We start from the raw sequence: 27,531 nt of genomic DNA, 5'->3' as shown, positions 1-27,531 counted from the left end.
TCAAATGGCCACAAGGGCCAGAGCTGAGCTAATCCTAAGCCAGGAGCCAGGAGCTTCTTCTGGGTCTCCCACATGGCTGCAGGGGCCCAAGCAGTTGGGCCATCTTCTGCTTCTGATTTCCTAGGTCATAGCAGAGAGCTGGATCAGAAGAGGAGCAGCTGGGACTAGAACTGGCACCCATATGGGATTCAGGTGCCACAGGCGGAAGATTAACCTACTGTGCCATAGCGCCGGCCCCTGAGATCTATTTTCAATTGACTTTATATACATCATGTTTAACTCTATGTTAAGTAAAGAGTGCAACAAATAGTATTAAAAAAAAAAAAAAAAAGAAACTTCCTCAACAGTCAAGACAAGGGCTGTTCAAGTCATTGCTTTTCAAACTGTCAATTTCACTTCTACAGATTGTCTTTTAGGAGCTCTGTTATCACGGGACAGGGAGAACATGTGGTATTTGTCCCTTTAGGACTAGCTTAATTCACTAATCATGTTTTCCAGATTCATCCATTTTGTTGTAAATGATCGGATTTCATTTTTTCTTTACTGCTGTGTAGTATTCCATAGTGTACATATCCCATAATTTATTCCAAGTAAATAAAGAAATGCTTTTAAAAAATACAGATACATGCAAATTTGCAAGCATTATCATCCAGTTACAAAAGCTTTGTCGGTTAACCCCTGCTGTGGTTCACTGCAGGCTTCAGAACCTCGGCGCTGTTCAGAATGGAGAAGGCTGTTTGTTGATTACCTACTTGTTTTGTCTCAAAATAGCCAATTTTGCAATCTAAAAATTCTCTCTGATGTCTCCTGTTTCTAATTGTAAGTCTTTGTGGTATGTTCGAAATGACATTTTTATTCTCTTACACTTGATGGCTTCTTCATATATAAAAGATTTGAATTTGACATTAATGGAATAGAAAATAGTGTAAAGAAACATGACCAATGGACTTTGTTGTGCCTTGTCACTCACCACTTTTCTCTTTATTTCATATTCCAACTTTGATGACTTTAAAAAACAGTAAAAAATACTGGGAAACAGTGTAGCAACATTACAAAGATACAACTTTAAATTTAGTAATAGACATTTGAAACTTTTTTTTACCCATTTTTCCCATTTTTTTAAAAAAATATTTATTTGAAAGGCAGAATTACAGAGAGGCAGAGGCAGAGAGAGAGAGAGAGAGAGAGAGAGGGAGGGAGGTCTTCCATCTGATGGTTCACTCCCCAAATGGCCGCAAAGGCTAGAGCTGGGCCATTGTGAAGCCAGGAGCCAGGAGCTTCTTCCAGGTCCCGGGGACTTGGGCCTCTTCTACTGCTTTCCCAGACCATAGCAAAGAACTGGATCAGAAATGGAGCAGCTGGGATTCGAACTGGCACCCATATGGGATGCCAGCGCTGCAGGTGGCAGCTTTACCTGTTATGCCACAGCACCAGCCCTTTCAGACATTTTTTTTTAAAAAAGATTTATTTATTCATATGAAAGTCAGAGTTACACAGAGAGGAGAGAGAGAGAGAGGTCTTCCATCCGATGGTTCACTCCCCCAGATGGCTGCAACGGCTGGAGCTGTACCGATCTGAAGCCAGGAACCAGTAGCTTCTTCTGGGTCTCCCACGCAGGTGCAGGGGCCCAAGGACCTGAGCCATCTTCTACTGCTTTCCCAGGCCATAGCAGAGAGCTGGATCGAAGTGGAGCAGCTGGGACTCGAACCAGTGTCCATATGGGATGCCAGTGCTGCAAGCGGTGGCTTTACCTACTATGCCACAGCGCCGGCCCCAATACTGTATAGTTTTAGCTCTTATATTTGAGTCTTTGATTAATTTTTGAGTTGATTTTTGTATGTGCTCTGAGGTGGGGTCTGAATTCATACTTTTGCTGTTCATAGCCTGTTGTCCCAGCACTATTTCTGGAAGAGACTGCTTTTCCCCCATTGAGTGATCTCGGCACTCTTGTGGAGATTCATTTGACCATAAATGAGAGGGTTTATTTCTAAACTCTCAACTCTGTTCCATTAATCTGTGCCAGTAATATAAAATTTAGATTATTACAGCCTTATAGTGAGTTTTGAAATCCAGTAGTTTTAGACCCAATTTGTTCATCTTCAAGATTATTCTGGCTGTTGTGGGTCACTGTCCCTTCCATATGAATTTTACCATGGGCTTGTTACTTCCAGCAAACAAGGCCACTGGGGTTTTGGCAGGAATTACATTGTATCTGTAGATCAGTTTGGGGAGTATTGCTTTCTAGTGTATGAACTTGGGCTGTCTTCCCATTTACTTCAGTCTTCCCTAATTTCTTTAAACTGGGCCCAAGTGCGTGAGACAGCTGCTGCCGCCTTCCCAGGTGTATTAGCTTGAAGCTTGATCAGAAGTGGAGCAGCTGGGACTGGAACTGGCGCTCCCATGATGAAAGCAACTTAACCTGCTGGAGCATCCTGGCCCCATGATTTTGTTAATTTCTGTAAAGAGGGCAGTTTGGATCTTTATAGAGATTGTCTTGAATTTGTAGATCAATTTGGGAATGTTGCTTTAAAAATACTAAGCCTTTTAATCCATGGACATTTGTGTGTCGTGGGAAATGTTCATTTTCTTTTCATTTGAAAGAGAGAAAGGCAGAGATAGAGATCTTCAGTCTGGTGGTTGACTCCCCAGTTATCTGCAACACCCAGAGCTGGGTCAGGCAGAAATTGGGAGCCCAGAACTCAATCCAGCTGTCCCACACGGGTGGCAGAGACTCAGTTGAGTCATTATCTGCCACATTCCAGGGTGTGCATTAGCAGGAAGATGAATTGGAAATAAAGCAGCTGGGGGGCCGGCACCGTGGCTCACTAGGTTAATCCTCCGTCTGCAGTGCCAGCATCCCAAATGGGCACCAGGTTCTAGTCCTGGTTGCTCCTCTTCCAGTCCAGCTCTCTGCTGTGGCCCAGGAGGGCAATGGAGGATAACCCAGGTACTTGGGCCCCTGCACCTGTGTGGGAGACCAGGAAGAAGCACCTGGTTCCTGGCTTTGGATCAGCCTAGCTCTGGATGTTGTGGCCATTTGGGGAGTGAACCAGTGGAAGGAAGATCTTTCTCTCTCTCTCTCCCCTCCTCTCCCCCTCCCCTCCCTCCCTCTCTCTCCCTCCCTCTCTCCCTCTCTCTCACTATCTATAACTCTACCTGTCAGATAAAAAAAAAGCAGCTGGGACTTGAACCAGGCAGTCTGATATGGGATGCGAGTCTCCCAAGTGATGTCTTAATTGCTGGCCAAACCTCTGCCCCTGTGTAACTCAGTAAGATTTGTTCAAAAATGTTTTGTTTTCAGGGTGGAAAATTTGTATGTCATTGGTTGAACTCATTCCAAAGTATCCTGCTTTCTATGCAGTTGTAAATGGAATTATTCTTAATGTTAGGTTTGTTGGTTGTTACTGTATAGAAACACAGTGATTTTTGGATATTGATCTTGCATCCTGTAATGTTGCTCAACTTGTTTAGTAGGTTTAACATTTTTAGTGAGTTTCTTATTATTTTCTATATCCAAGATCATATTGGCTGTGAGTAGAGGTAGGTTTGCCTCTTCCTTCTCCATGTGATTGCCTCTCCTTCTCCTGGCTTAATTGCTGTGGCTAAAACCTGTATAACGTAGTGCTCCACAGAGACATTAAGAGTAGAGATCTTGTCTTGTTTCGTACCATTACATATGTTAGGTGTGAGTGTTTGACAAATGCCCTTGGTTTGGGCTGAAGTAGATTCCTCTTATTTATAGTATTCTGGGTTTGTTTTATCTTTAGGGTGTGTTGGACTTGTCAGATTTTTTTTTTTTTTTCTGTTTATTGAGATGATCTTATGGGTTTTGTCTTGTATCCTATTATTTTATACATTAGTTGATTTTCAGATGATAAACCAACCTTACTTTCCTGAGTTAATATTCACTTGGTCATTTATAATCTTATTTTAAGTATATTTCTAGGTTCAGTTTGCTGCTATTTTGTTGAGGATTTCTGCATCTGTAATCATAGATATTGGTCGGTAGTTTGGTAGAATTTCAAATGAAATTGGGACTGTGCTTTTCCTTGTAGGAAGTTTCGTTTCTTTTTTTTTTTTTTAACTTTTTTTTTTTTTTTTTTTGACAGGCAGAGTGGATAGTGAGAGAGAGAGAGACAGAGAGAAAGGTCTTCCTTTTTGCCGTTGGTTTACCCTCCAATGGCTGCTGCGGCTGGCGCATTGCACTGATCCGAAGCCAGGAGCCAGGTGCTTCTCCTGGTCTCCCATGGGGTGCAGGGCCCAAGCACTTGAACCATCCTCCACTGCCTTCCCGGGCCATAGCAGAGAGCTGGCCTGGTAGAGGGGCAACCGGGATAGAATCTGGTGCCCCAACCGGGACTAGAACCCGGTGTGCCGGCGCCGCAAGGCAGAGGATTAGCCTGTTAAGCCACGGCACTGGCCGGAAGTTTCTTTTCTTTATGGTTTTTTTTTTTTTTTTAAATATTTATTTATTTGAAAGAGTTACACAGAGAGAGGAGAGGCAGAGAGAGAGAGAGAGAGAGAGAGAGGTCTTCGATCTGCTGGTTCATTCCCCAGTTGGCCACAATGGCAGGAGCTGCACTGATCTGAAGCCGGGAGCCAGGAGCTTCTTCTGGGTCTTCTACGTGGGTGCAGGGACCCAAGGCCCTGGGCCACCTTCTACTGCTTTCCCAGGCCGTAGCAGAGAGCTGGATCAGAAGTGGAGCAGCTAGGACTTGAACTGGTGTCCATATAGGATGACAGCACTGCAGGATGCATATAGGATGCAGCACCTGTTATGCCACAGTGCCGGCCCCTCTTTTTTTTTAAGGTTCATTTGGGGCCGGCACTGTGGCATAGTGGGTAAAGCTGCCACTTGCAGTGCCAGCATCCCATACAGATGCCAGTTCTAGTCCTGGCTGCTCTACTTCTGATCCAGGTCCCTGCTAAGGCATCTGGGAAAGCAGCGGAATATGGTCCAAGTCCTTGGGCCCCTGCACCCATGTGGGAAGCCCAGAAGAAGCTCCTTGCTCCTGGCTTCAGATCGCCCAGCTCTGGCCATTGTGGCCATTTGGGGAGTGAACCAGTAGATGGAAGATCTCTATTTCTCCTCTCTGTGTGTATGTCACTCTACCTTTCAAATAAATAAATACTTTTAAAAACTTTTCATTTATTTGTGTGAAAAGCAGAGTGACAGACAAAGAGAGACATCTTCCACCCTCTGTTTCACTCCCCATGTGCAGACAACAAGAAGGGCTGGGCCAGGTCTTTCACTTGGGTGGCGGCAGCCCAGGCACTTGAGCCTTCATCCGATCCCTCCTAGGAGCATTGGTAGGAAGCTGAATCCGAAGCAGAGGCAGGACTAGGAAACCCACTTAACCTGCTGGGTCAAATGCCTGCTCATTTTTTAAAAAACATACATAATTTTATTACAAATTAAAAACAAAAACCCAAAGTTTACTATTGCTACAAGTTCCTACAAGTTTGCTGTGCTTACATACATAAATCACAAAATTAAAAAAATTAAATTTTTAGGAACATTCAACATCAGAAGCTTTAAAAATGTAACTATATTTAGTAGCCTCTCAGGCTACAACCTATATTTTTTAAAATGTAATTTCTCTGGGCCAGCGCTGTGGCATGGGGGTAAAGCTGCCTCCTGCAGTGCCAGCATCCCGTACAGGCACCAGTTTGAGTCCCGGCTGCTCTACTTCTTATCCAACTCTCTGCTATGGCCTGGGAATCAGTAGATGGCCCAAGTCCTTGGGCCTCTGCCCCCGTGTGGGAGACCCAGAAAAAGCTCCTGGCTCCTGGTTTTGGATTGGCACAGCTCTGGCCATTGAGGCCATCTAGGGAGTGAACCAATGGATGGAAGACCTCTCTCTCTCTTTGCCTCTGACTTTCAAAACAATAAATAAATCTTTAATAAAAAAAAAAGTATTTTCTCTACAAAGAATCTTATCAGCTATACAAAAACCTGTATAGTTTTATACTGAAGCTACTATTCTGTCCATTCTTATAAAATCTCGATATACAAATTATCATTTTGGTTGCCTTCTTAGGCTGTTTTCCTACAGGTAGATTTCATGAGAAATTTTTATGGGTGCTTGATACATGAAATTCAATGGCCCTTGGTGTGTGCTTTTATATTACAGAGTGTGTTAACGACAGCTACTGGTTTGGCAGGGACAGAAGCTGTGACTATTGCTTTGATGAACCGCTGCTGAAAAAAACAGATAAATACCGGACATACAGCAAGAAACACTTTCGGCTTTTCAGGGTAGGTGACAGATAAACTGCGTGGTTGGGAGAGCTGATGTCCTCTCGTAGCTCTTAGATATCAGCCTGCTGTAAATCCCCACTGCTAACGCTTTGAAGTAAGATGTTCTCTCTTTTAGGAAATGGGGCCTAAAAACTCTTACATCGCATACATAGAAGATCACAGTGGGAACGGAACCTTTGTAAACACAGAGCTCGTAGGGAAAGGAAAACGCCGTCCTTTGAATAACAATTCAGAAATCGCACTTTCACTCTGTAGAAATAAAGGTAATAGTATTTTCTTAATTGTTAGTGGATTCCCCCCTCCATGGTAAAGGAAAATTGATATTGTGTCCTTACAGGTTATGGTTTGAGTGAGTAAGATTAAGCAAGTTGGCGTTTGAGATTCCTTTTGGCTGTCCTAACTGCATTTTTAAATTATGAAGAAGTTCTTTCCAGACAAATTTTTTCTTAGGGCTAATTGGGTTGATTGATTTTATTTAAAGCCATATGCTATCGATTGAATTATATAAAGTAAGTTTTAGGTCATCGGTTCAGTTTACAACATTTCAGTCTGAGGTTTCTGTGAGTTACTTTAGGATGTTAGTTCATTCTGCCTCCCTCCTTCTCCCCTCATGCTTCTCTGTCTTCATTCCTTCCATTCATTCATTTCTGCATACATTTATTGAGCTCCTGTTGTATGCCAGGCATTAAGCTATGAGTATTTTCATAAGAGTTTCAATTTAGTGCTTCCATCTTAAATACCATATGGTCATCCTTTGCAAGTGAAGATTGTGACATTCTCAGCTAGCATTTTATAAGCATCACTCCTACAGCTTCATGGACATCACATCTGAAATGAACGGTTCAGGGTGGGTATTGTGGTGCAGTATCTTAAGCTGCCACTTGGGATACCTGCATCCCATATTGAGTGTGGGGTTGAGTCCTGGCTGCTCCACTTCCAGTCCAGCTCTCTGCTTCCCTGCCTGGGAAGCAGCAGATAATGATTCAAGTACTTGGACCCGTGCCACCCACATGGGAGACCAGATGGAGTTCCTGGCTCCTGACTTTGGCCTGGCCCAGCCTTAGCTGTGTGGCCATTTGGGGAGTAAATCAACAGATGATTCTCTCTCTTCCATTCTGCCTTTCAAATGAATGAATGAATAAATAAATAATTTTGAAAAATGAGCAATTGTCATTTGGGGTTAAGTTTAGAAAGAATAAATGATAAAAACAACCTGTAGAGGGGCGCCAGTGCCGTGGCTCACTAGGTTAATCCTCCACCTGCGGTGTCAGCATCCCATATGGGCGCCGGATTCTGTCCGGGTTGCTCCTCTTCCTGTCCAGCTCTCTGCTGTGGCCTGGGAAGGCAGTGGAGGATGACCCGAGTCCTTGAGCCCTGTACCCGCATGGGAGACCAGGAGGAAGCACCTGGCTCCTGGCTTCAGATCAGTGTAGCTCCGGCCGTAGCAGCCATTTTGGGGGGTGAACCATCGGAAGGAAGACCTTTCTTTCTGTCTCTCTCTCTCTCGTGGTCGAACTGTCAAAAAAAAAAGTGTGGAGTTAAAAGTAGCTCACAGTGATTCTAATCGTTGGATGAGAAGAGTGCTCTTGTTTCTTTCTTTCTTTTTAAGATTTATTTATTTAAAAGGCAGAGTTTGAGAGATCTTCCATCTGGTGGTTTACTACCCAAACAATGGTCAGAGCTGTCCTGATCTGAAGCCAGGAGCCTCTTCCTGGTCTCCCAAGCGGGTGCAGGGGCCCAAGTAATTGGGCCATCTTCCACTGCTGTCCCAGGCAAATAACAGGGAACTGGCTCAGAAGTGGAGGCAGCTGGCAGTCAAACCAGTGCCTGTATGGGAAGCCGGCACTGCAGGCGGCTGCTTTACTTGCTATTCCGCAGCACTGGCCCCTTGTTTCTTTAATTAAACAAGTCACAGTTTCTCAGATCTGAGAGTTGAAGGACTCAGAGGCATGTGTTTATGCAAGTGACACTTAAAAAGTTAGAGGTTCAGCTGTGGGTGAAATGCTTGTGTCCTGCATTGGAAAGCGGGGTTGGAGTCCTGGGTCGGCTTCTGACTCCAGCATCCTGCTAATGCGGACTCTAGGAGTCAGCAATGGTAGCTCAAGGAATTGAGCTCCTGCCATCCACTTAGGAAACCTGGAGTGAATTCCTGGTTCCTGATTTTGGCCTCAGCCCAGCCACAGTAGTCACAGGTGAATGGGAGCTTGTCTGTCTCTGTCTGTCTCTCAAATTAAAAAACAAAACAAAAAACAAGCAGGTTTGCACAAGCATTCGTATAGATTCTAATCTGGAGTTTAAGGGATTAAACAAGCATGCCCAGGTAGTGCTTCCTTGAAGTGAGTCTTTAGACTGGCAATTGGCAATGTGGTGCTGCTGGGCAGCCTGAAGCAGGTTTTTTTTACTCCATTTCCCCTGTTTCTGACTGCGTTCTGCCTGACGATGGTAGGCAGTTTCATAGGGTTTTATTGTGAGTGGTACTTGGTGTAGGAGGTGACTTGGGTTTTCCTAAAGGCCACCTTTTCTTTCTTCTGTAAAAAATTATTAATTTTACTTGATAAGAAATATATATATTTATTGTGTACAATATATTTTGGAATATGGACTCTCCTATCTTATGAAATGGCTCATTCAAGTCAACCTATCCATTAACTCTCATAAATATAATCTTCTGTGGTAAGATTTAAAATTTACTCTTAGCAATTTTCAAGAATACAGCACGTTTTAACTTTTTCTGTAGTCTTTTTTTTTTTTTTTTTTTTTTTTGACAGGCAAGAGTGGACAGTGAGAGAGAGAGACAGAGAGAAAGGTCTTCCTTTGCTGTTGGTACACCCTCCAATGGCCGCCGTGGCCGGTGTGTTGCGGCTGGCGCACCGCGATGATCCAAAGGCAGGAGCCAGGTGCTTCTCTTGGTCTCCCATGGGGTGCAGGGCCCAAGCACTTGGGCCATCCTCCACTGCACTCCCTGGCCACAGCAGAGAGCTGGCCTGGAAGAGGGGCAACCGGGACAGAATCCGGCACCCCAACCGGGACTAGAACCTGGTGTGCCAGCGCCGCAGGTGGAGGATTAGCCTATTGAGCCACAGCGCCGGCCTCTGTAGTCTTCTTGTTGTGCATTAGATCTCTTGATCGTTTCTCTTTTGAACAAAGATAGACCTGACTGATAGTCTGAGGCCTAACTTTGGCCTATGTATGATTTTAGGCACTCACTGGATATTTATAATTTTTTAAAAAGATTTTATTTATTTATTTGAGACGTAAAGTCACAGAGAGAGGGAGAGATGGAGAGAAAGGTCTTCCATCCACTGGTTCACTCCCCAAATGGTCAGAACGGCTAGAGCTGGGCCCATCCAAAGCAGGAGCCAGAAACTTCTGGGTCTCCCACACAGGTGCAGGGGCCCAAGTGCTTGGGCCATCTTCCACTACTTTCCCAGGCCGTAGCAGAGAGCTGGATAGGAAGAAGAGCAGCCAGAACTAGAATCAGCGCCCATATAGGATCCTAGCACTGCAGGCAGAGGCTCAGCCCACTATGCCACAGCGCTGGCCCCCGATATTTATAATTTAAAAATTTATTTATTTGAAATTATAACTTTAATAAAAGATGTACTTATTTATTTGAAAGCCAGAGTGACTCAGAGACAGGGAGAGACAGAAGGATCTTCTGTATTTACTGGCTCACTCTCCAAATGCCTGCAATAGCCAGGGCGGGGCTGGGCCAAAATCAGGAGCTGGGAATTCCATTCAGGTCTCCCACATGGCTGGCGGGGCCCATATTACTTGGAACATCATCTCTTGCCTCCCAGGTGCTTTGGCAAGAAGCTGGACTGGAAGTGGGGAGTAGCCAGGTCTCAAACTAGGCACTTCGATATGGGATGTGGGCGTCCCAAGTGGCAGTTTAACTTGTAATTCTGCCCCTGGTATTTATAATTTTACCATGACAATCCAGATTTCTTTGAGAAGTTGGAAATCTGGCCCCAGTGAGCCTACAAATCTACTTGGGGCTTTGCAGGCACTGAGAGATAGATGCTGTTTCTTTTAAACAGGAGATGTGTTTTCCCATTCAGGTTCCTATGTCTCCTCATTGCCTTTTCTTTAAATAACATCATCACCTCTGCTTTAGATGGGCTGAATCACTCCCCAGATGGCTGCAATAGCAGGAGTTGGGCCAGGCTAAAGCCAGGAGCCTGAAACTCCACCTGGGTCTCTCAAGTGGGTGGCTGTCTTTTGCTGCTTTCCCTGGCATGTTAGCAGGGAGCTAGATCGGAAGTGGAGCAGGCAGGATTCGAACCTGCACTCGTGTGGGATGCCAGCTTCGCAGGTAGCAGCTTAACCTGTTGCACCATGTGCTGAACCCTCCTCATTGTTTTCAACTCAACCCAGCCCGACTCTTTTACTTTACTTTCTTAGCTTGTGTGGGCAAACAGACTTTGTAGCCCTTGAGATGGACCTTGGCATTTGGGAGACAACATCCCCAGAGTCCATAAAATTCCCAGATTCTCAACTTGCCACTGAGCACACAGATCCATACACAATCATAGAGGCCCCGTTGTGGCTGGGTGGCCAGATCCAAGTCCCTCCTCAGGCAAGTTTGTGCCTCATGCATCCCAGCCCAGAATCAAATATACTGTCGAGGGTTCAGATTGTGCCAAAGCCTGGATTTTTAAGTTTCTCTAGGGAGGTCAAATTCTGTCACCTGAAACCTGAGAAACTCGAGGGTCCTAACAATTTCACTCTTTCCACATTTTTAGGCAGTTGCAGATTTACCCTTGATGATTTTGTAGAATTGAAATGTTTGATAAGTGATTGTTGTGATAAGTGGGCTTGGCCTATGTGGATGGTTGAAGTTTGAAATAAGTAGTTTGTTGCTTTGTGTGTGTGTGTTTTTTTTTTTTTTTTGAGATACATCCTGAATAATGGAGAAATAAATGGGATTTGCTTAGAAAGTGCTATTTATTTAACTTTATAATGAGGTTCAAGGTGGTTTGTGCTATTGAAAAAAAAAAACAGGTATAAAAAAGGAATAAATGACTGAGAGAAGATAATAATACTAGTGTGGTGACTTATGCTCTAATTTTATTGGAATATTTACTTTCCTAGAACATTCTTCCAAGCTAAGGTCAATTCTTTTTGGTTTTGTGCATGATTATCTGCATGAGTACTTTGTGCAATTGATTAATATTTTGAGGTCAAGAAATAGGGAGAGCCGTGTGTGAAAGGTTTCCTGCACTATTATGAGAGCAATGCTGTGTATGCCCACTGAAGGCTGAAGACTCGAGGTTTTGCCATACGCATTAACCTAGCTAAATACCTATAGTTTCTGTAGGGTTACATGTTAACTTGTCTTATATTCCATATGATTACTAAACTTTACTATTCTTTTTATTGAGTGAATTAAAGACATTCATTTCTGCCTTTTTGTTCCTTAGTTTTTGTATTTTTTGACCTGACAGTAGATGATCAGTCAGTTTATCCTAAGGAATTAAGAGATGAATACATCATGTCCAAAACTCTTGGAAGGTAAATTATTTTTTTCTTATATAAATTGTACTTCAGTTTTTCCCACACATTTGTCCTCAGTTAGTTTTTCATTCCTGGTTTTATATTAGTCATTGTCTGTTTATAACATGTTTATAAGGTGTATGTTCGTGATAGGAGTGTCATTGGTTTATCTGATAATGATCAATGGAAATGAACTTTTTTTTTTTAAGATTTATTTATTTATTTGAAAGGCAGAGTTAGAGAGAGAGAAGGAGAGACACAGAGAGAGAGGTCTTCCATCTGCTGGTTCACTCCCTAAATGGCTACAATGGCCGGAACTGGGCCAGGCCAAAGCCAGGAGCCAGGTGCTTCTTCTGGGTCTCCCCTCTGGGTGCAGGGGCCCAAACATTTGGGCTGTCCTCCGCTGCTTTCCCAGATGCATTAGCACAGAGCTGGTTTGGAAGTGGAGCATCCAGGACTCTAACTGGCATCCATATTGGATGCTGGTGTTGCAGACTATGCTTAACCCACCATACCACAAGCCTGGCCCCTGGAAATGAAATGAACTTTTTTTTTTTTTTTAAAAAAGATTGACTGATTTATTTGAAAGGCACGGTTACAGAGAGAGAGGGAGAGATAGAGATAGAGAAAGATCTTCCATCTGCTGGTGCACTCCCAAAATGGTTGTAAAGGCCAGGGCTGGGCCAGGCCGAAACCAGGAGCCTCTTTCAGATCTCCCACATGGATGACAGGGGCTCAAGTTCTTGGGCCATCTGCTGCTGCTTTCCCAGGCACAGTAGCTGGGAGCTGGATCAAAAGCAGAGCAGCTGGGACTTGAACTGGCACTCCTAGGAGATGCTGGTGTTGCAGGCTGTGGCAAGCTTAACTTGCTGACTTGCTGTGTAGCATGCTGGCACCAGGTGATAACTTTTTTTTTTTTTTAAAGATCTATTTTATTTATTTGAAAGAGTTACAGAGAGAGATAGAGAGAGGTCTTCCATCTTCTGGTTACTCCTCAAATGGCCGCACTGGCTGAAGCTGAGCTGATCCGAAGCCAGGAGCCAGGAGCTTCTTCTGGGTCTCCCACCTGAGTGCAGGGGCGCAAGCACTTGGGCCATCCTCTGCTACTTTTTCAGGCACATTTGCAGGAAGCTGGATCAGAACTGGAGCAGCTGGGACTTGAACTGGCTCCCATACGGGATGCTGGCGCTACAGGCCAGGGCTTTAACTTGCTGCCCCACAACATTGGCCTCTGGTGATAACTATTTAAAAGCAGTTTTATTGTGATGTACTTCACACACCATACAATTTACTTAAAGTGTGCAATTTAAGGATTTTTAGTATATTTGCAGAGTTGTAAAACCATCACTCGGAATCAGTTTTAGAACATTTCATCAGCTTCTGACAACACAGAGTCATTGCTTTTCTGGGATATGCAGAATTTGTGCCATCCTGGGATGTGAAGTGAAACTGAAAATTGAGTGTGAACTCGGGCAAAGTTCCTGAAATTTTTGGTCTTAGGGCGTCAAATAGCTTTTGTTTTTGCATTGCCTAAATCTATTGATAGTTATTGTGTTAAAAATTTGGGAAATTTTTGTATTACTTCATTAAATAAACTAGCTACATGTTAAAAGAAATAGCATTGTTGATTAAAAATTACTTGAAAAAGTTGCTGAGAGAGGTGGTGTTTATCTTTAAAATAACCGTAGCCCACACTGGAGTTCCTGGGTTTCATTCCCCACTCTTGCTCCTGACTCCAGCTTCCTGCTAATGTGGACTGGTGATGGCTCAAGTAGTTGGATTCCTTCTACCCTTAGCACATACTAAATACAAAGATCAACTCAAAGTGGAATAAAGTGTAAGAGGTAAATCTATAAAATTCTTGGAAGAAAATAGGTTCACTGTGCATTACCTTGCATTTGGCAATTTTTTTTAAAAGATTTATTTATTTATTTGAAACTCACAGTTAGAGAGAGGGAAAGACAGAGACATAGAGAAAGAATCTTCCATCTGCTGGTTCACCCCCCTGCATGACTGCAATGGCCAGGACAGGGCCAGGCCGAAGCCAGGAGCTAGGATCTTCATCTGGCTCTCCCTCGTGGGTCCATGGGCCCAAGCACCTGGGCCATCCTCTGCTGCTTTGCCCAGGCCATTAAGAGGGAGCTGGCTTGGAAGATGAGCAGACAAGACACAAACCGGTGCCCATATGGGATGCTGGCATTGCAGCTGGTAGCTTTACCCACTATGCCACCATGCTGGCACCTGGCATTGTTTTCTGAAATAGAACAATAAGAATACCAGCAATGAAAGAAAAAAAAATAGATAAATTAGACTTTATCAACATGAATAACTTTTGTACATCAGAAAACTATCAAGACAATGAAAATATAACCCGTAGCACATAAAAATCTTTCAAATCATATATCTGATAAAGATCTATATGCAAAATAGGTAAAAATTGCTAGGGGCTGGTGCCGTGGCGTAATGGGTAGAGTTGCTGCCTGTAGTGCCAACATCCTATATGGGCACTGGGTCGAGTTCCTGCTGCTCCACTTCCGATCCAGCTCTTTGCTATGACCTGGGAAAGCAGTTGAAGATGGCCTCACATGGGAAGCTCCTGGCTCCTGGCTTCGGATTGATGCAGCTCCGACCATTGCAGCCATCTGGGGAGTAAACCAGCGGATGGAGGATCGCTCTTTCTCTGCCTCTTCTTCTCTCTCTGTGTAACTCTGACTTTCAAATAAATAAATCTTAAAAAAAAATTACTAAGACTCAACAACAAAGAGAACCAACCCCCAATTTTAAAGTGGGCAAAGTCCTTGAGTAGACATTTTTCCAAACACATACAGATGGCCAAAAATCCCATCAAAAGATGTTCAGCATGATTAGTCATTAGGGAAATGCAAATGAAAACCACAGTGAGATACCACTTCACACCTACCCCCTAGGATGACCAGAAGGAGCACAAAATAAATGTTGGTGAGGTTGCTAAGAAATTAGAGCCCCATACACTGCTGGTGGGAGTGTAGAGTCGTGCAGCTACTTGGAAAACAGCATGATCTGAACGTTAAATGCAGACTTTTAAATGCCTGAGACATTTTCCTCCTATGTTTATATACTCATTTATGTATGTTAAATTGAAAACAGATATTCAAACAAAAACTTGTGCATGAATACTCAGCTCTGTTCCCAATGACGAAATCTAGTTGTCTATTTTTTTCTTTATTTGCTTTGTGCTTTTGGTGTGATTTTCAAGAAATTATTCACAAAAGATAGAAACATCCCAAATAAATGTCCATCAAGAAATGAATGGGAGAAGGCATTTAGCCTAGTGCTTAACATGCCTGTGCCCCAGACTGGAATGTCAGGATGTGAGTCCTGGCCCTGGCTTCGGACTCCTGCTTCCTGGTAATGCAGACCCTGGGAGGCAGCGGTGTTTGCATTCCTGTCATCCATGTCGGAGACCTGGATTGTGTTCCCAGCTCCCAGCTTTGGCTCCGGCCCAGCCTTTCCCTTTGCAGGCAATTGGGTATTGAAACAGTGAATGGGAGATTTTTGTTTCTCTGTCTCTTTTTCTGTCTTTCTCTGTCTCTCAAATAAGCAAATAGAATTTGTTTTGGCTTCGTGGGTAAAGCAGTGGCCTTCGATGCTGGCATCCCATATGGGAGCTGGTTCAAGTCCTGGTTGCTACTCCTTCGATCTGGCTCCCTGCTGTTGTGCCTGGGAAAGCTGCAGAAGATGGCCCAAGTGCTTGGGCCCCTGCACCCACGTTGGAGACCTGGATGAGACTTCTGGCTCCTGGCTTTGGTCTGACCCAGTCCTGGCCATTGTGGCCATTTAAGGAGTGAACCAGCAGATGAAAGATCTGTATCTCTGTCTCTCCTTTTCTCTCCTTCTCGCTTTCTCTCTCTCTCACTCTCTCCCTTTCAAATAAAGTAAACAAACAGATGAATGGATAAAGAAGGTAGTGTTTCCATTTAGTGGAATATTCAGCTATAAAAGGGATTGAAGTACTAATAATGTGTACTATTTGATGGATGAACCTTGAAAACATTATGCTAAGTCAAAGAGGACAGGCATATAGAATAGTCAAACCAACAGAGACTACAGATTAGTGGATGCCAGGGGCTTAGGGCAGAGTAGCATGAGCAATGCTGTTGAGTTATTTAATTATTTAATAGCTACAGGATTCCCTTTGAGCTGATGAAAAAGTTCTGGAACTAGATAGTGGTGGCTGGAGAACACTGAGAATGTACTTAGGACCACTGAACTGTATACTTTCACATTCCTATAATGATAAATTTTATGTAATTTTAGAGTATATATACTTTTTAAAAGTTTTATTTGCTTATCTGAAAGGCAGAGTTACAGGGAGAGACAGAAATAAAATCTCATTTTAAAGATTCTGTTTACTTGAAAGTCAAAGTTACAGAGAGGCAGAGGCAGAGAAAGAGAAAGGAGGTCTTCCATCCTCTGGTTCACTACCCAGATGGCCACAACGGCCAAGCTGAGCCGATCTGAAGCCAGGAACTAGGAGCCTGGAGCTTATTTTGGGTTTCCTATGCGGGTGCAGGGGCCCAAGGACCCAGGCCATCTTCTGCTGGGAAATTCCCAGGCCATAGCAGAGAGCTGGATCAGAAGTGGAACAGCTGGGACATGAACCGGTGCCCATATGGGATGTCGGCACTGTAGGTGGCAGCTTTACCTGCTACGTCACAGCGCCGTCCCAGAAATAAATTCTTTAAAAAAGATTTATTTTATTTGAAAGGCAGAGTTACAGAAAAATAGAGGAGAGACAGAGAGACGTCTCTTCTGTCTGCTGGTTCACTCCCCACATGGGCATGACTGCTGGGACTAGGCCAGGACAGGCCAAAGCCAGGAACCTGGAACTCCATGCAGGTCTCCTACATGAGTTGCAGGGTTCCAAGTACCTGGGCCATTCTCTGCTGACTTCCCAGGCACATCAGCACGGAGCTGGATGGGAAGTGGAATGCCTGGAACTCAAATCAGCGCCCATGTGCGATGCTGACGTTGCAAGCTGCTACTTAATCTTTTGAGCCACAACCCTGGCTGAGGGGTAGGGGGAGAGAGAAACGCAAGAGAGCATGCTAGAAAGCGAGAACACGCTATCTTCCATCTGTTGTTTTACTCTGTAAATGCCTGCAACCGCTGGGGCTGGGCGAGGCTGAAGCCGGGAGCCAGGATGTCCATCTGGGTCTCCGATGTAGTTGGCAGGGACCTCAAGTTGTACTTGAGGCATCACCTGCTGCCTTCCAGAGTCTGCATTGGCAGGAAACTGGAATCAGGAGCTGGAGCCAGGACTCAAACCCAGGTACTCCAATACGGGGTGCTGGGCCAAATGCAAGGCCTTGGGTACTCATTTTTCACCAAGAAAGACTGCTGATGTTTCTCTGACCTCTGAGATAAGTGATTCTTTCTTTGTGTCATTCTGAGAGTGTTCTGAAGAACTGCAGTAAAACTTAAGCCTATATCACTCAACTCAGAAGTGGAATTTGGAGCTGACCCAGGGTTGTTGGATGTCCCACAACCCGTCAGGCCCTTGACCTTCACATAGATGGGATTTTACTTTGTCCTCCGGATCCAGGGTCAAGGGAAGGACCATCTTTCACTTGCAGTACTCCAGGCTGACGCGGGAGCGCTGGGCTGGTGCTGAAAACATCCTGACAGTCGCTGCTTTTCCCTCTAGTGGTGCCTGTGGAGAGGTGAAGCTTGCTTTTGAAAGGAAAACGTGTAAGAAAGTGGCCATAAAGATCATCAGCAAAAGGAAGTTTGCTATTGGCTCCGCGAGAGAGGTTGTAAGTACCTGAGTTTGTGACTACTCACCTATTACACTTTTCCGTGACTTTCCAAAGACTTTTTTTTCCAAAATTATTATTTATTTTCATCTGCTTAAAAGGCACATATACATATATATGTGTGTGTGTGAGAGAGAAACAGAGAGATATCTTCTGTCTGCTGGTTTACTTCCCAAATGCCTGCAGCAGCCAGGGTTGGGCCAGGTCAAAGCCAGGAGCCCAGAGCTTCTTCTATGTGGGTGCAGGGGCCCTAGGACTTGGGCCATCCTCTGATACTTTTCCAGGCACAGTAACAGGGAGCTGGATCAGAAGTAGAGCAACCGGAACTCGAACCCGTGCCCATATGGGATGCTGGCGTTGCAGACTGTTTGACTATTGTGCCACAGCGTCGGGAAGACCTAATGCTCAGACATGAGAATTCATGAACATCAAAGAACATAGAAAATTCTTGAGTATCTTGGGTTAATCTAGAAATTCTTGTAGCTTCTTTGTTTCTAAAAATATTTGGTTGTACATCTACATAGCAGAAAATTTTTTTTCTCCTTCAAGTTCAAAGTTGTTACAAGACTTCTTAACAATAATTGAGAGAGGAGGAAGAAATAAAAAAGCCAGTCATAATGCCACCACTGTAACCTCACAGCTGTTTCCAGTTTTCCTATTCCTTTTAGTCTTTGTTCATATGAATTCCTGTTTTTAGATGGTTGAAATCGTGTCGTGTATACAGATTTGTATTCTGCCTTTCCCCATATGTATGACAGCATGCACTTTGCCCTCCGACATCCTTTCTGATGATTGAGTCTGCATTTCATAAACTTGGCCTTGATTTTCTCAGCCTTCTCCCTGCTTGATCCTTGCGACGATTTCCAGTACTTTGCTGAGTCATGTGGCAATGAATACTGTAGTAATTATAGATATTTACATTTTTAGTTAAATTATTAACAGTCTTTCTACCTAGTAGCTATTCATTTTACCATACTTTCTGTACCGCACATTTTCTGTAAGGGCGATACGGCCAAATGTAGTGGTCTTTTCACAGATGACCCAGGAAAGGAATGTGAAACCCAGCCCCTAGTCACACTTCCCTTTGTGGCCAGCTGTTTCTGGCTATTATGCTTTAACATTCTTTTAAGATCTTTTTCCCTCCTGGACAATACCATGTTCACTTCGCAGGAGGGATTTCCTTTCTGTGTTCACTTTGTTATAAATCTTTCCCCCTGTGATTCTGGATTTCATTTTGGGGAGAGGAAAATTATCTATCAGATTGTTAGAAGCCTGGAGTAAATGTTTACTTCTTGATTTCCTTCTCTGAATCATACCGGACTCTTTCTTAACCCCTTTCTTATCAGAGTATTTACACACTGGCTTGGTAATGAATTTAGTGGCTTACAGGAAAAGGCAGGCTTTTAAAATTAAACATCTGGCTTTCTTAGCCACGTCCATTTTACATAAATGTGTAATTCTATACCCTCTTTGTGGAGGGTGTAGCCTGAGAGGTTAACTTACTCAAATCCTCCTTCCTTTTGGAATTGTAGCAGAGAACAGCTTCAGTCCTGCAGCTTCCTCTCATTAGAGCCTCAGCAAATACCTGGAGGCAGCCTGAAGTTCAAGTTGGAACCTGTGCCTGTATCTGCTCTATTATTAGAGATTTGACTTTTTTTTTTTTTTTAACAGATTTATTTCTTTGTGGAAGGCAGAGAGAGGGAAAGGGAGAGATAGAGGTCTTCCATTTGCTGGTTTACTCTCCCAGTGTCCACTACAGGCAGATCTGAGCCAGGACTGAAGCCAGGGGCCAGGAATTCCATCCAGGTCTCCCACATGGATGGCAGGAGCCCCTGTGCTTGGGCCATCTTCCACTGCCTTCCCAGGTCGTTAGCTAGAAGCTGGATTGGAAGCAAAAGAGCCAGACTTGAATTGGCACTCTGATATAGGATGCTGGTGTCCCAAATAGCAGCTTCACCTGCTGTCATAACACCGGCCCCGACATGTCCTTCCTGCAGATGAATTAGACATCTTCTTGTCCATAATTTTTATCATTTTTATAAATATAAATGATCCCATAGCTAATGACAGATATTGCTTACCAGTTAACTAAAATAAGCTAAAAAATTGTGGAAATACACTTGTTTCTGATTGTGGGAACTGGGTCAATGGCATCCTTTCTCCAAGCCTCAGTTAAGTGAGGGTAATTGTAGAATTCAGTTCTTTTGGGGATTCTGAGGCTTATGTGAGACAATCCTAAATCAATAAAGAGTGGGGCTGGCCACCTGAAATACCAGCATCTTATGTGAGCACCGGTTTGAGTTCCTGGTGATCCACTTCCAGTCCAGCTTCCCGCTAGTATACCTGGGTGAGCAGCAGCAGATGGCCCAAGTACTTGGGTTGCTGACACACATGTGGGAGACTTGGTTGGAGTTCCAGGCTCCTGGGTTTGGCCTGGCCTGGCACAGACTGCTGCAGCCATCTGGGGAGTGAACTAGTAGATGGCAGATTCTTTCTCTCTCAACTCTTGCCTTTCAAATAAATAACTGGGTTTTTTTGTTTGTTTGTTTGTTTTTTTTTTTAAGTAAAGAACTTGGCCCAAGGCTTGACTATTGACTGAAGCTCACTATTTGCCAAGTGCTTTGAAAGTAATTTTAGTGGCTTATTTAATTCATTGACTCCTACGTCTTGATTTCTTTGGATGAATAGAGTTGGGTTTGGAACTTAGGCAGCTTTTTCTCAACTAAGTTTAACTCTATTTCTGAAATAGTGGCTATTATTGTTCTTGTTAGTAACTAGTATTATTCTTATTAAAACTTATGCATTATTCTGTTTATCCAAGGACCCGGCTCTCAATGTTGAAACAGAAATAGAAATTTTGAAAAAACTAAATCATGTAAGTATTGCCACAAACTATGCCCCAGACTTAAATTTATTTATCTTGTAATATAGGAAAAATAAATCATTTCAATGTGATAGACCTAGTATTTAACCTGGGTTTCTTAATTTGTGTGTGTGTGCACAAGTGCCTATCAGTTATTTAGCTGTGAAGAATTTTACCTCCAAATTTTAAGAGGTCAATACTGTATAAAAATTTCTTTCTTTCTTTTTTTTTGAGAGGTAGAGTTACAGAGAGAGAGAGGGGCCCAAGGACTTGGGCCATCTTCTACTGCTTCCCCAGGCCATCACAGAGAGCTGGACCAGAAAAGGAGCAGCTGGGACATGAAACAGTGCACATATGGGATTCTGGTGTAACAATTGGAAGGAGGCTTAGCATACTGTGCCATAGCACTGGCCCCCAAGATTTCATAACTGAATAATTATGACTTTCCATTGAGTTAGTTCTTGACCAGAAGGCACAATAATTATTCTATCTCAAATGGACTTGACAAACTGATTGAGTACACAATGCTAATTTTAGTAATTTTGGTTTAATCTGAAGTTTCAGCACCTTTAAATACCTCTTATTTGGAGTAATCCAAATAAATCCAAGGGTACCCAAGAAGTATGACAACATCCTTTATATCAAGTGGTCTCACTGACTTTGTTGGATGTACATAGTTTTTAACATTTTTGTGCAATCATGATTTGGAGATCATCATTGAAAGTGATGTCTAATTTTTATTTTATTTTATTTTTTTTATTTGACACAGTTAGACAGTGAGAGAGAGAGACAGAGAGAAAGGGCTTCTCTCTGTTGGTTCACCCCCCAATGGCCACTGTAGCCAGCTATGCTGATGCGAAGCCAGGAGCCAGGTCCTTCCTCCTGGTCTCCCTTGTTGGTGCAGGGGCCCAAGCACTTGGGCCATCTTTTACTGCTTTCCCAGGCCACAGCAGAGAGCTGGATCGGAAGTGGAGCAGCTGGGACTTGAACTGGTGCCCATATGGGATGCTGACACTGTAGGTGGCAGCTTTACCTACTACGCCACAGCTCTGGCCTCCCTGCTCTCTTTTAATTCCCTTGCAACTTATTCTTCCTCCCTGAACTCCGACAGGTGCTTTTTCTAAGAGACTGGGAATCTCTTTAAAGAGAGGAGTACTGGGGCTGGCATTGTGGCACATGGATTAAGCCACTGCCCATGCTGCCAGCATCCCATGTGAATACCAGTTCATGTCCCAGCTGCTCCACTTCTGATCCAGCTCCCTGCTAACATGCCTGGGAAAGCAGCGAAAGATGGTCCAAGTGCCTGGATGCCTGCCACCATTGTGGGAGACCTCGATGGAGCTCTAGGTTCCTGACCTCATCCTGGCCCAGCCCCAGCAGTTGCAGTCATTTGGGAAGTAAACCAATTGATGGAAGATCTCTGTCTCTGTCTCTCCCTCTCCTTCCCTCCCTCCCTCCTTGTCTCCTCTGTGTAACTCTATGGCTGTCAAACAAATAAGTAAATCTGTAAAAAAAAAAAAAAAAAAAAGGAGTGCTATAATTTTCTGGGTGTGATTGCAACAAACACACCCTAAGATAAACACTTAGAATTCTTAATTTCTTGGCAGTTTGGCATATGGAACACATGAGTGAGTTTTTCTTTTCTTTTTTTAAAGGTTTATTTACTTATTTGAAAGTCAGAATTAGAGAGAGAGGAGAGACAGAGTGAGAGATCTTCCATCTGCTGGTTCACTCCCCAGTGGGAAGCCAGGAGCTTCTTCCTGGTCTCCCACATGGGTGCAAGGGCCCAAGAACTTGGGACATTTTCTGCTGCTTTCTCAGGTACATTAGCAGGGAGTTGGATTGGTAGTGGAGCAGCCGGGACTTGAACCAGCGTCCACTGCAGGTGGCAGCTTAACATGCTGCACCACAGCACCAGCCTACCTTCTGTCACCACCTCGCTTTTTTTTTAACCACATATGTGGATCACCAAACAAATATTGTTTTACTGCTTGTTTCTGAGCCTTGTAAAAATGAGGTAGTTTGTGACTTGCCTTTCCACGGGGCATTATGCTTCTGTGGTCCTTCCGTGTTGGGGAAGCAGTTTATCTTGGGAAGGGCCTACCTAAGAGTCTTCATCAGAATGCAGAACATGATGAGATTTGCTTTGGGGGCTAGTGTTGTGGCACAGCAGGTTAATTCACTGCTTCCAGTGCCCACAGCAGTAAGGGAGTACAGGTCAAGACCCGACTATTCTGTTTCCCATCTAGTTTCCTGCTAATGTGCCTGGGGAGACAGTGGAAGATGGCTCAGCTTCTTGGGCCCCTGCCACTCAAGTGGGAGACCTGGATGTAGTTCCTGGCTCCTGGATTCATCCTGGCTCAGAGCTGGCTGTTGGAGCCATCTGGGGAGTGTGAATCAGCAGCTGGAAAATGTCTCTCTGTCTCTCTTTCACTCTATGTTGTCCCTTCATATCAATCAGTCTTTAAAAAACCCAAAGATACTGTTCTTCACTTTGCTGGGACCCAGCTCCTATCCAACCTAGAAAGCTGGTCACCTGTTGTTTACAACAAAACACACTCTCTCTCTCACACACACACACAAGAAAGAAAGAAAAGAAATTTGCTTTATGTGAAGATTACTGGCAAGTTGTTATTCTCCCTTTTAATTTAAGACCTGGAACTTTTGTAGCTGCTCTCCTTTTGGCTCTGTGAGCTTAGTCCTGCATGCTGGGCTGTGTATCCCTGATGCACAATCACCCAATCAATCATTCAAGCAATCCTGGCCCGGACGTGGCTGTTGCAAGCATTTGGGGAGTGAGCCAATGGATGGGAGATTGCTCTTTCTGTCTCTGTGCCTCTCAAATAAAGTTAAATAAATAAATAAAAATTTAAAATTAGAATTTCTCCTTTCCTTTGAAATAGTAGAGTCCAACTGTGCTCTGGTTCCAGTTGCCTGGAGCTGAATAACACTGCTATCTGGCAATGTGGCTGGTTTCCCCACTTGTGTTGTTTGTTTGTTTGCTTGTTTCTTTCTTTATTTTTTAAAGATTTATTTTATTTATTTGAAACCAGAGCTAGAGAGAGAGGGAGAAAGCTTCAGTCGGCCGGTTCACTCCTCAAGTGGCTACAGCAGCCAGCCCTGGGCCGGGCTGAAGCCAGGGGTCCAGAATTCTATAGCATCTCACACGTGGGTCAATGCTATGCCGGTGTTATACCACAATGCCAGCCCCTCTGTGAGCTTTCTGAAGGCTCCTTATATGTATCTATTTCAAAATATTTTGTGCCAAAATCCATTTATCTTTTAGTTCTGTGTTTCCATGAACTTTCTGAAGTGCCCTTGTTTGAAATTGTCGCTCACCAACTTGGGGTGGAAGGTTTCTTGCATGTTCTGAGGAGTCAGCTAGATTCTCTCCTGCCTTTTCCCCAGTTGAACTTCAAAACCTCCTAAAGCAGGGGTTCAGATGCCCTTGGCCTTCAGGCCCGCCTCCCCCCATCAGATGTCCCAAGTTTACTGCTGTGTACTGGAAATTTCTCACTTTTTTTCCCTTCTTTTTTAGCCTTGCATCATCAAGATTAAAAACTTTTTTGATGCAGAAGATTATTATATTGTTTTGGAATTGTAAGTAGTAAACTTCTTAAATTTGTCATTCCATTTAAATCTGTACAAGCCAACTAAGAATTGAATGTAGGCTTGTCTTTCATGTTAGGGACCCTAAACGGATATATATGCACATGGGAACACAAAGTGTGTATGTGTGTGTGTATGTGTGTGTGTTGGGAGAGAGGTTTGTATCCATTCTTTTTTTTTTTTTTTTAATTTTATTTTTATTTTTTATTTATTTATTTTTTTTCTTTTTGATAGGCAGAGTGGACAGTGAGAGAGAGACAGAGAGAAAGGTCTTCCTTTTGCCGTTGGTTCACCCTCCAATGGCTGCCGCGGTAGGCGCGCTGCGGCCGGCGCACCGCGCTGATCCGATGGCAGGAGCCAGGGGCTTATCCTGGTCTCCCATGGGGTGCAGGGCCCAAGGACCTGGGCCATCCTCCACTGCACTCCCTGGCCACAGCAGAGAGCTGGCCTGGAAGAGGGGCAACCAGGACAGGGTTGGTGCCCCGACCGGGACTAGAACCCGGTGTGCTGGCGCCGCAAGGCGGAGGATTAGCCTAGTGAGCCGCGGCGCCGGCCTGTATCCATTCTTAAAACCCTCCAATGTTTCCGTAGACGGATAGTCTTGGATTCCAGACCCTGTCTGAGGCCTGCCTTTGTACACCTCTCTGCAGGTAGCCAGCTCACTGTCTGTTAGCAGAGATTGGTGAGGTGAACAGTGGTAAGCAATGTAGCAAGGTTTCATGGGGTAGGGCATTCGGCAAAACAGATGGGACAGAATCCGAGAGAGATTGCCCAGTCACTCAGACTGGGGAAGGCAAGGTTACATGGTTAAATGGAGAGAACAACTCACAGGCCAGGCGGGCAGCTCAACAGAGAGCTGAGTGCTGAGCACGTGGTCTGTATTCAGGCTGGGGCTTATAAGGGAAAAGGGTCCAATTCTTCCCATCCCCCCCCCCCCCCCCCCAAAGGAGTATGAATTCGGTAAAATTCCTCCTAAGCTTTCACTACTCAGTGCCATCAGACCAGGGAGCCAACCTGGCGCAAGGCAGAGGAGCTTCCCCTGGGTGCCTGCCTTGGAGGTTTTATTAAGTTATCAGGCTAGACAACCCATTTTGTGCTGCGGAGAGAGGATTCTCCCGGAGAGCTTTCCTTGGGGGAAGAGCTGAGACCGCCTCTAAAGTTATCAGGGTCTGGGCGGGACTTTGAAGTGTAAAATCCTGGGCTGTTTCCAAGGTGAGCTTCTGCAGATGCTGTGTTTTCCGCAGGCCCCTCTCACACACACAGGCTAATTTCTAACTTCCTACCTAACATGTAGGAACCTTAGGTGGGTTTGCTCCATTTCTCCGTCTTGTTTAGTGTTAAGTGGGGATAATAATGATTCCTCCGTGCCCAGAGTACTTGGGAGGATTACATGTTCCGAGCCCAGGAAAGCCTCGGCAGAGGACCTGGCGCACCTAGGCCCCCCCCTCAGTGGGTTGATGTCATTATTTTGAAACACCTGCCTGAGTGGATCATTCTTCTCAGACTCATGGGCCTGGGGTGCATAGTGGCACCAAGTGTCTTTTAATGTCTTGCTAGTTTATTCACTGGCCATAGCATTTCGTCTTATTTGGTGTCACTGAAACAATTTCCTGCCTCCTTGCTGGAAGACATCTGTCTTGATGCCCACTCTGGCATAAATATGCAGGGTTTCTGGGAGTGTCAGGCAGGAGGCTTTCTGTTACTGGGTGGCGAACAGCAGCCGTGCAGGTTGACCATTATGATTATGTAGACAATAAGCAGAGCCTGGGTCATAGCTCTAGGGGAGACTCTTGGCCTTTGTGTTGCCTAAGGGAATGTCTGTTTCCCTCAAATAGGCGATTGTTACCAGACCATATCCAGGTAACCCAGCTGAATGACATTGATAATAATACAGTAACTGTACAATCCCAGTACTGCTGCGAGCATTTTCCATGGATTGACTCCCTGGTCAGTTACTTACAGATTACGGGTGGGTTGGTGTTTTTACCCCCACTTTAAGGAATGGGAATCGCAGAGGGATGGCATAATCTTGTTGAGCACTTACACTGTGCCAGTTGCTTTACCTAGAACCCGGTGTGCCGGCGCCGCAAGGTGGAGGATTAGCCTGTTAAGCCACGGCGCCGGCCAGTTTCTGAATTTTTATAAGAACTATTGCAGAAGATGATATCAAACCCATTACTTAAGGTCACAGAGGTTCAATAGCTTCCCCAAAGCCCCATAGCTGAGCAGTGGTAGAGTTGAGGTTCAGACCCCAGTTGTCTGATTGTTTTTTGAAAGATTTGTTTATTTTTATGAAAGGCAGAGTTGTGTTGGGGGAAGATAGAGATCTTCCATCTGCTGGTTCTTTCCTCAAATTGCTGCAACAGCTGGGGCTGGGTCTATCATGTGGGTAATAGGAACCCCACTACTTGTGTTAGGTAGGAAGTTAGAGATTAGCCCATGTGTGGGGGCCTGAGGAGAACAAAGTTTCTTCAGAAAAGAATGCAGTAGCCTCTGTAGCAGCCCAGTATTTGCACTTCAAAGTCCTGCCCAGACCCTGATGCCTTTCCAGGTGGTCCCTGCCCTGCCCCCAAGGAAAGTTCCCCAGGACATTCTCTCTCCTTAGCACCAAATGGGTTACCTGGCCTGTTAACATGGAGCAATAAAACCTTTACAGGCACCCCAGGGGAAGCTCCTCTGCCCAGGCCTGGAGGGCTCCCCAAAACTGGGGAGAATTTTCCTAATTTACGCTCAGCAAACCCTCTGTTCTGAAGGAGAAGGGGTAGGAGTAAAGAGAGACAGCAAGAAGACCCTTTGCTCACTCTCCACTCTCTGCTGAGCAGCCTGCCTGGCCCGTCAGGTGCATTCTCTCCATTTAACCATGGAACCTCACTTTCCCCCGGTCTGAGTGACTGGGCACTCTCTCGCCTGTCCCTTCCATTCTGACAGATGCCCTGTCCCCAACAAACCTCGATACTCTGCTCTCTGTCTCACGCCTGCATTCTTTCTTGCGTTGTGAAGACAAGAACCCCACCACACCTTTCCACTAACACTTGGGCCATCCTCTTCTGCTTTCTCAGGCACATTGGCAGGGAGCTAGATTGGAAGTGAAGCAATCCGGACTTGAACTGGTGCCCATTTGGGATGCTGGCTTCGCACGTGATGGTTTAAATGGCTGCCCCACAGTGCTGGCTCCCACTCTTCTGATTTTAAGTTCTCGCTTTTCTATGTCAGTTTCAGAGTCCCCTAAGGCTCAGAATAAACATGCAAATTCCTGGGCCTCCTCTCTCACCTACTGATTAGGATTTTTTTAAAGGTCCCTAAGTGTTTCTAATACCCATTTCCTTTCATCTTATTCTTAGTTTCCAACCAGGACATCTGATTGTGAATGGGGCTTTAAACACAAAGAGTCAACTGTTTGCATGTCTCAGTGAGTTTGCTTGTTCTTTTCTTCCATCTGAGTTCCCCTCCAGGAATGAACCTGCTGCTCTGCTTGTGTGTTTCAGAATGGAAGGAGGAGAGCTGTT

The 27,531-nt window shown here is 44.5% G+C and overlaps 1 protein-coding gene across 3 annotated transcripts in view; it reads left to right on the top strand.

The window, feature by feature from the left end:
- CHEK2 (checkpoint kinase 2) overlaps positions 1–27,531 on the top strand; it is an 80,344-nt gene that overhangs the window by 39,235 nt on the left and 13,578 nt on the right. For 2 of the 3 annotated variants that reach the window (XM_062182712.1, XM_062182714.1), the window contains exons 3-9: positions 6,135–6,259; positions 6,378–6,525; positions 11,686–11,776; positions 17,445–17,553; positions 20,375–20,428; positions 23,955–24,016; positions 27,511–27,531. The exon at positions 27,511–27,531 is cut by the window's right edge and continues 79 nt beyond it. In XM_062182712.1, the coding sequence (XP_062038696.1) occupies positions 6,135–6,259; positions 6,378–6,525; positions 11,686–11,776; positions 17,445–17,553; positions 20,375–20,428; positions 23,955–24,016; positions 27,511–27,531 (610 nt within the window). The remainder of the gene's footprint in view (positions 1–6,134; positions 6,260–6,377; positions 6,526–11,685; positions 11,777–17,444; positions 17,554–20,374; positions 20,429–23,954; positions 24,017–27,510) is intronic. The other variant, XM_062182713.1, reaches the window with a different exon arrangement.

This window comes from Lepus europaeus, chromosome 23 (assembly GCF_033115175.1).
Source record: "Lepus europaeus isolate LE1 chromosome 23, mLepTim1.pri, whole genome shotgun sequence".
Classification (NCBI taxonomy): Eukaryota; Metazoa; Chordata; class Mammalia; order Lagomorpha; family Leporidae; genus Lepus; species Lepus europaeus.
Note: the sequence above shows the minus strand (reverse complement) of the source record. Positions and strands in the feature narration are given on the sequence as shown.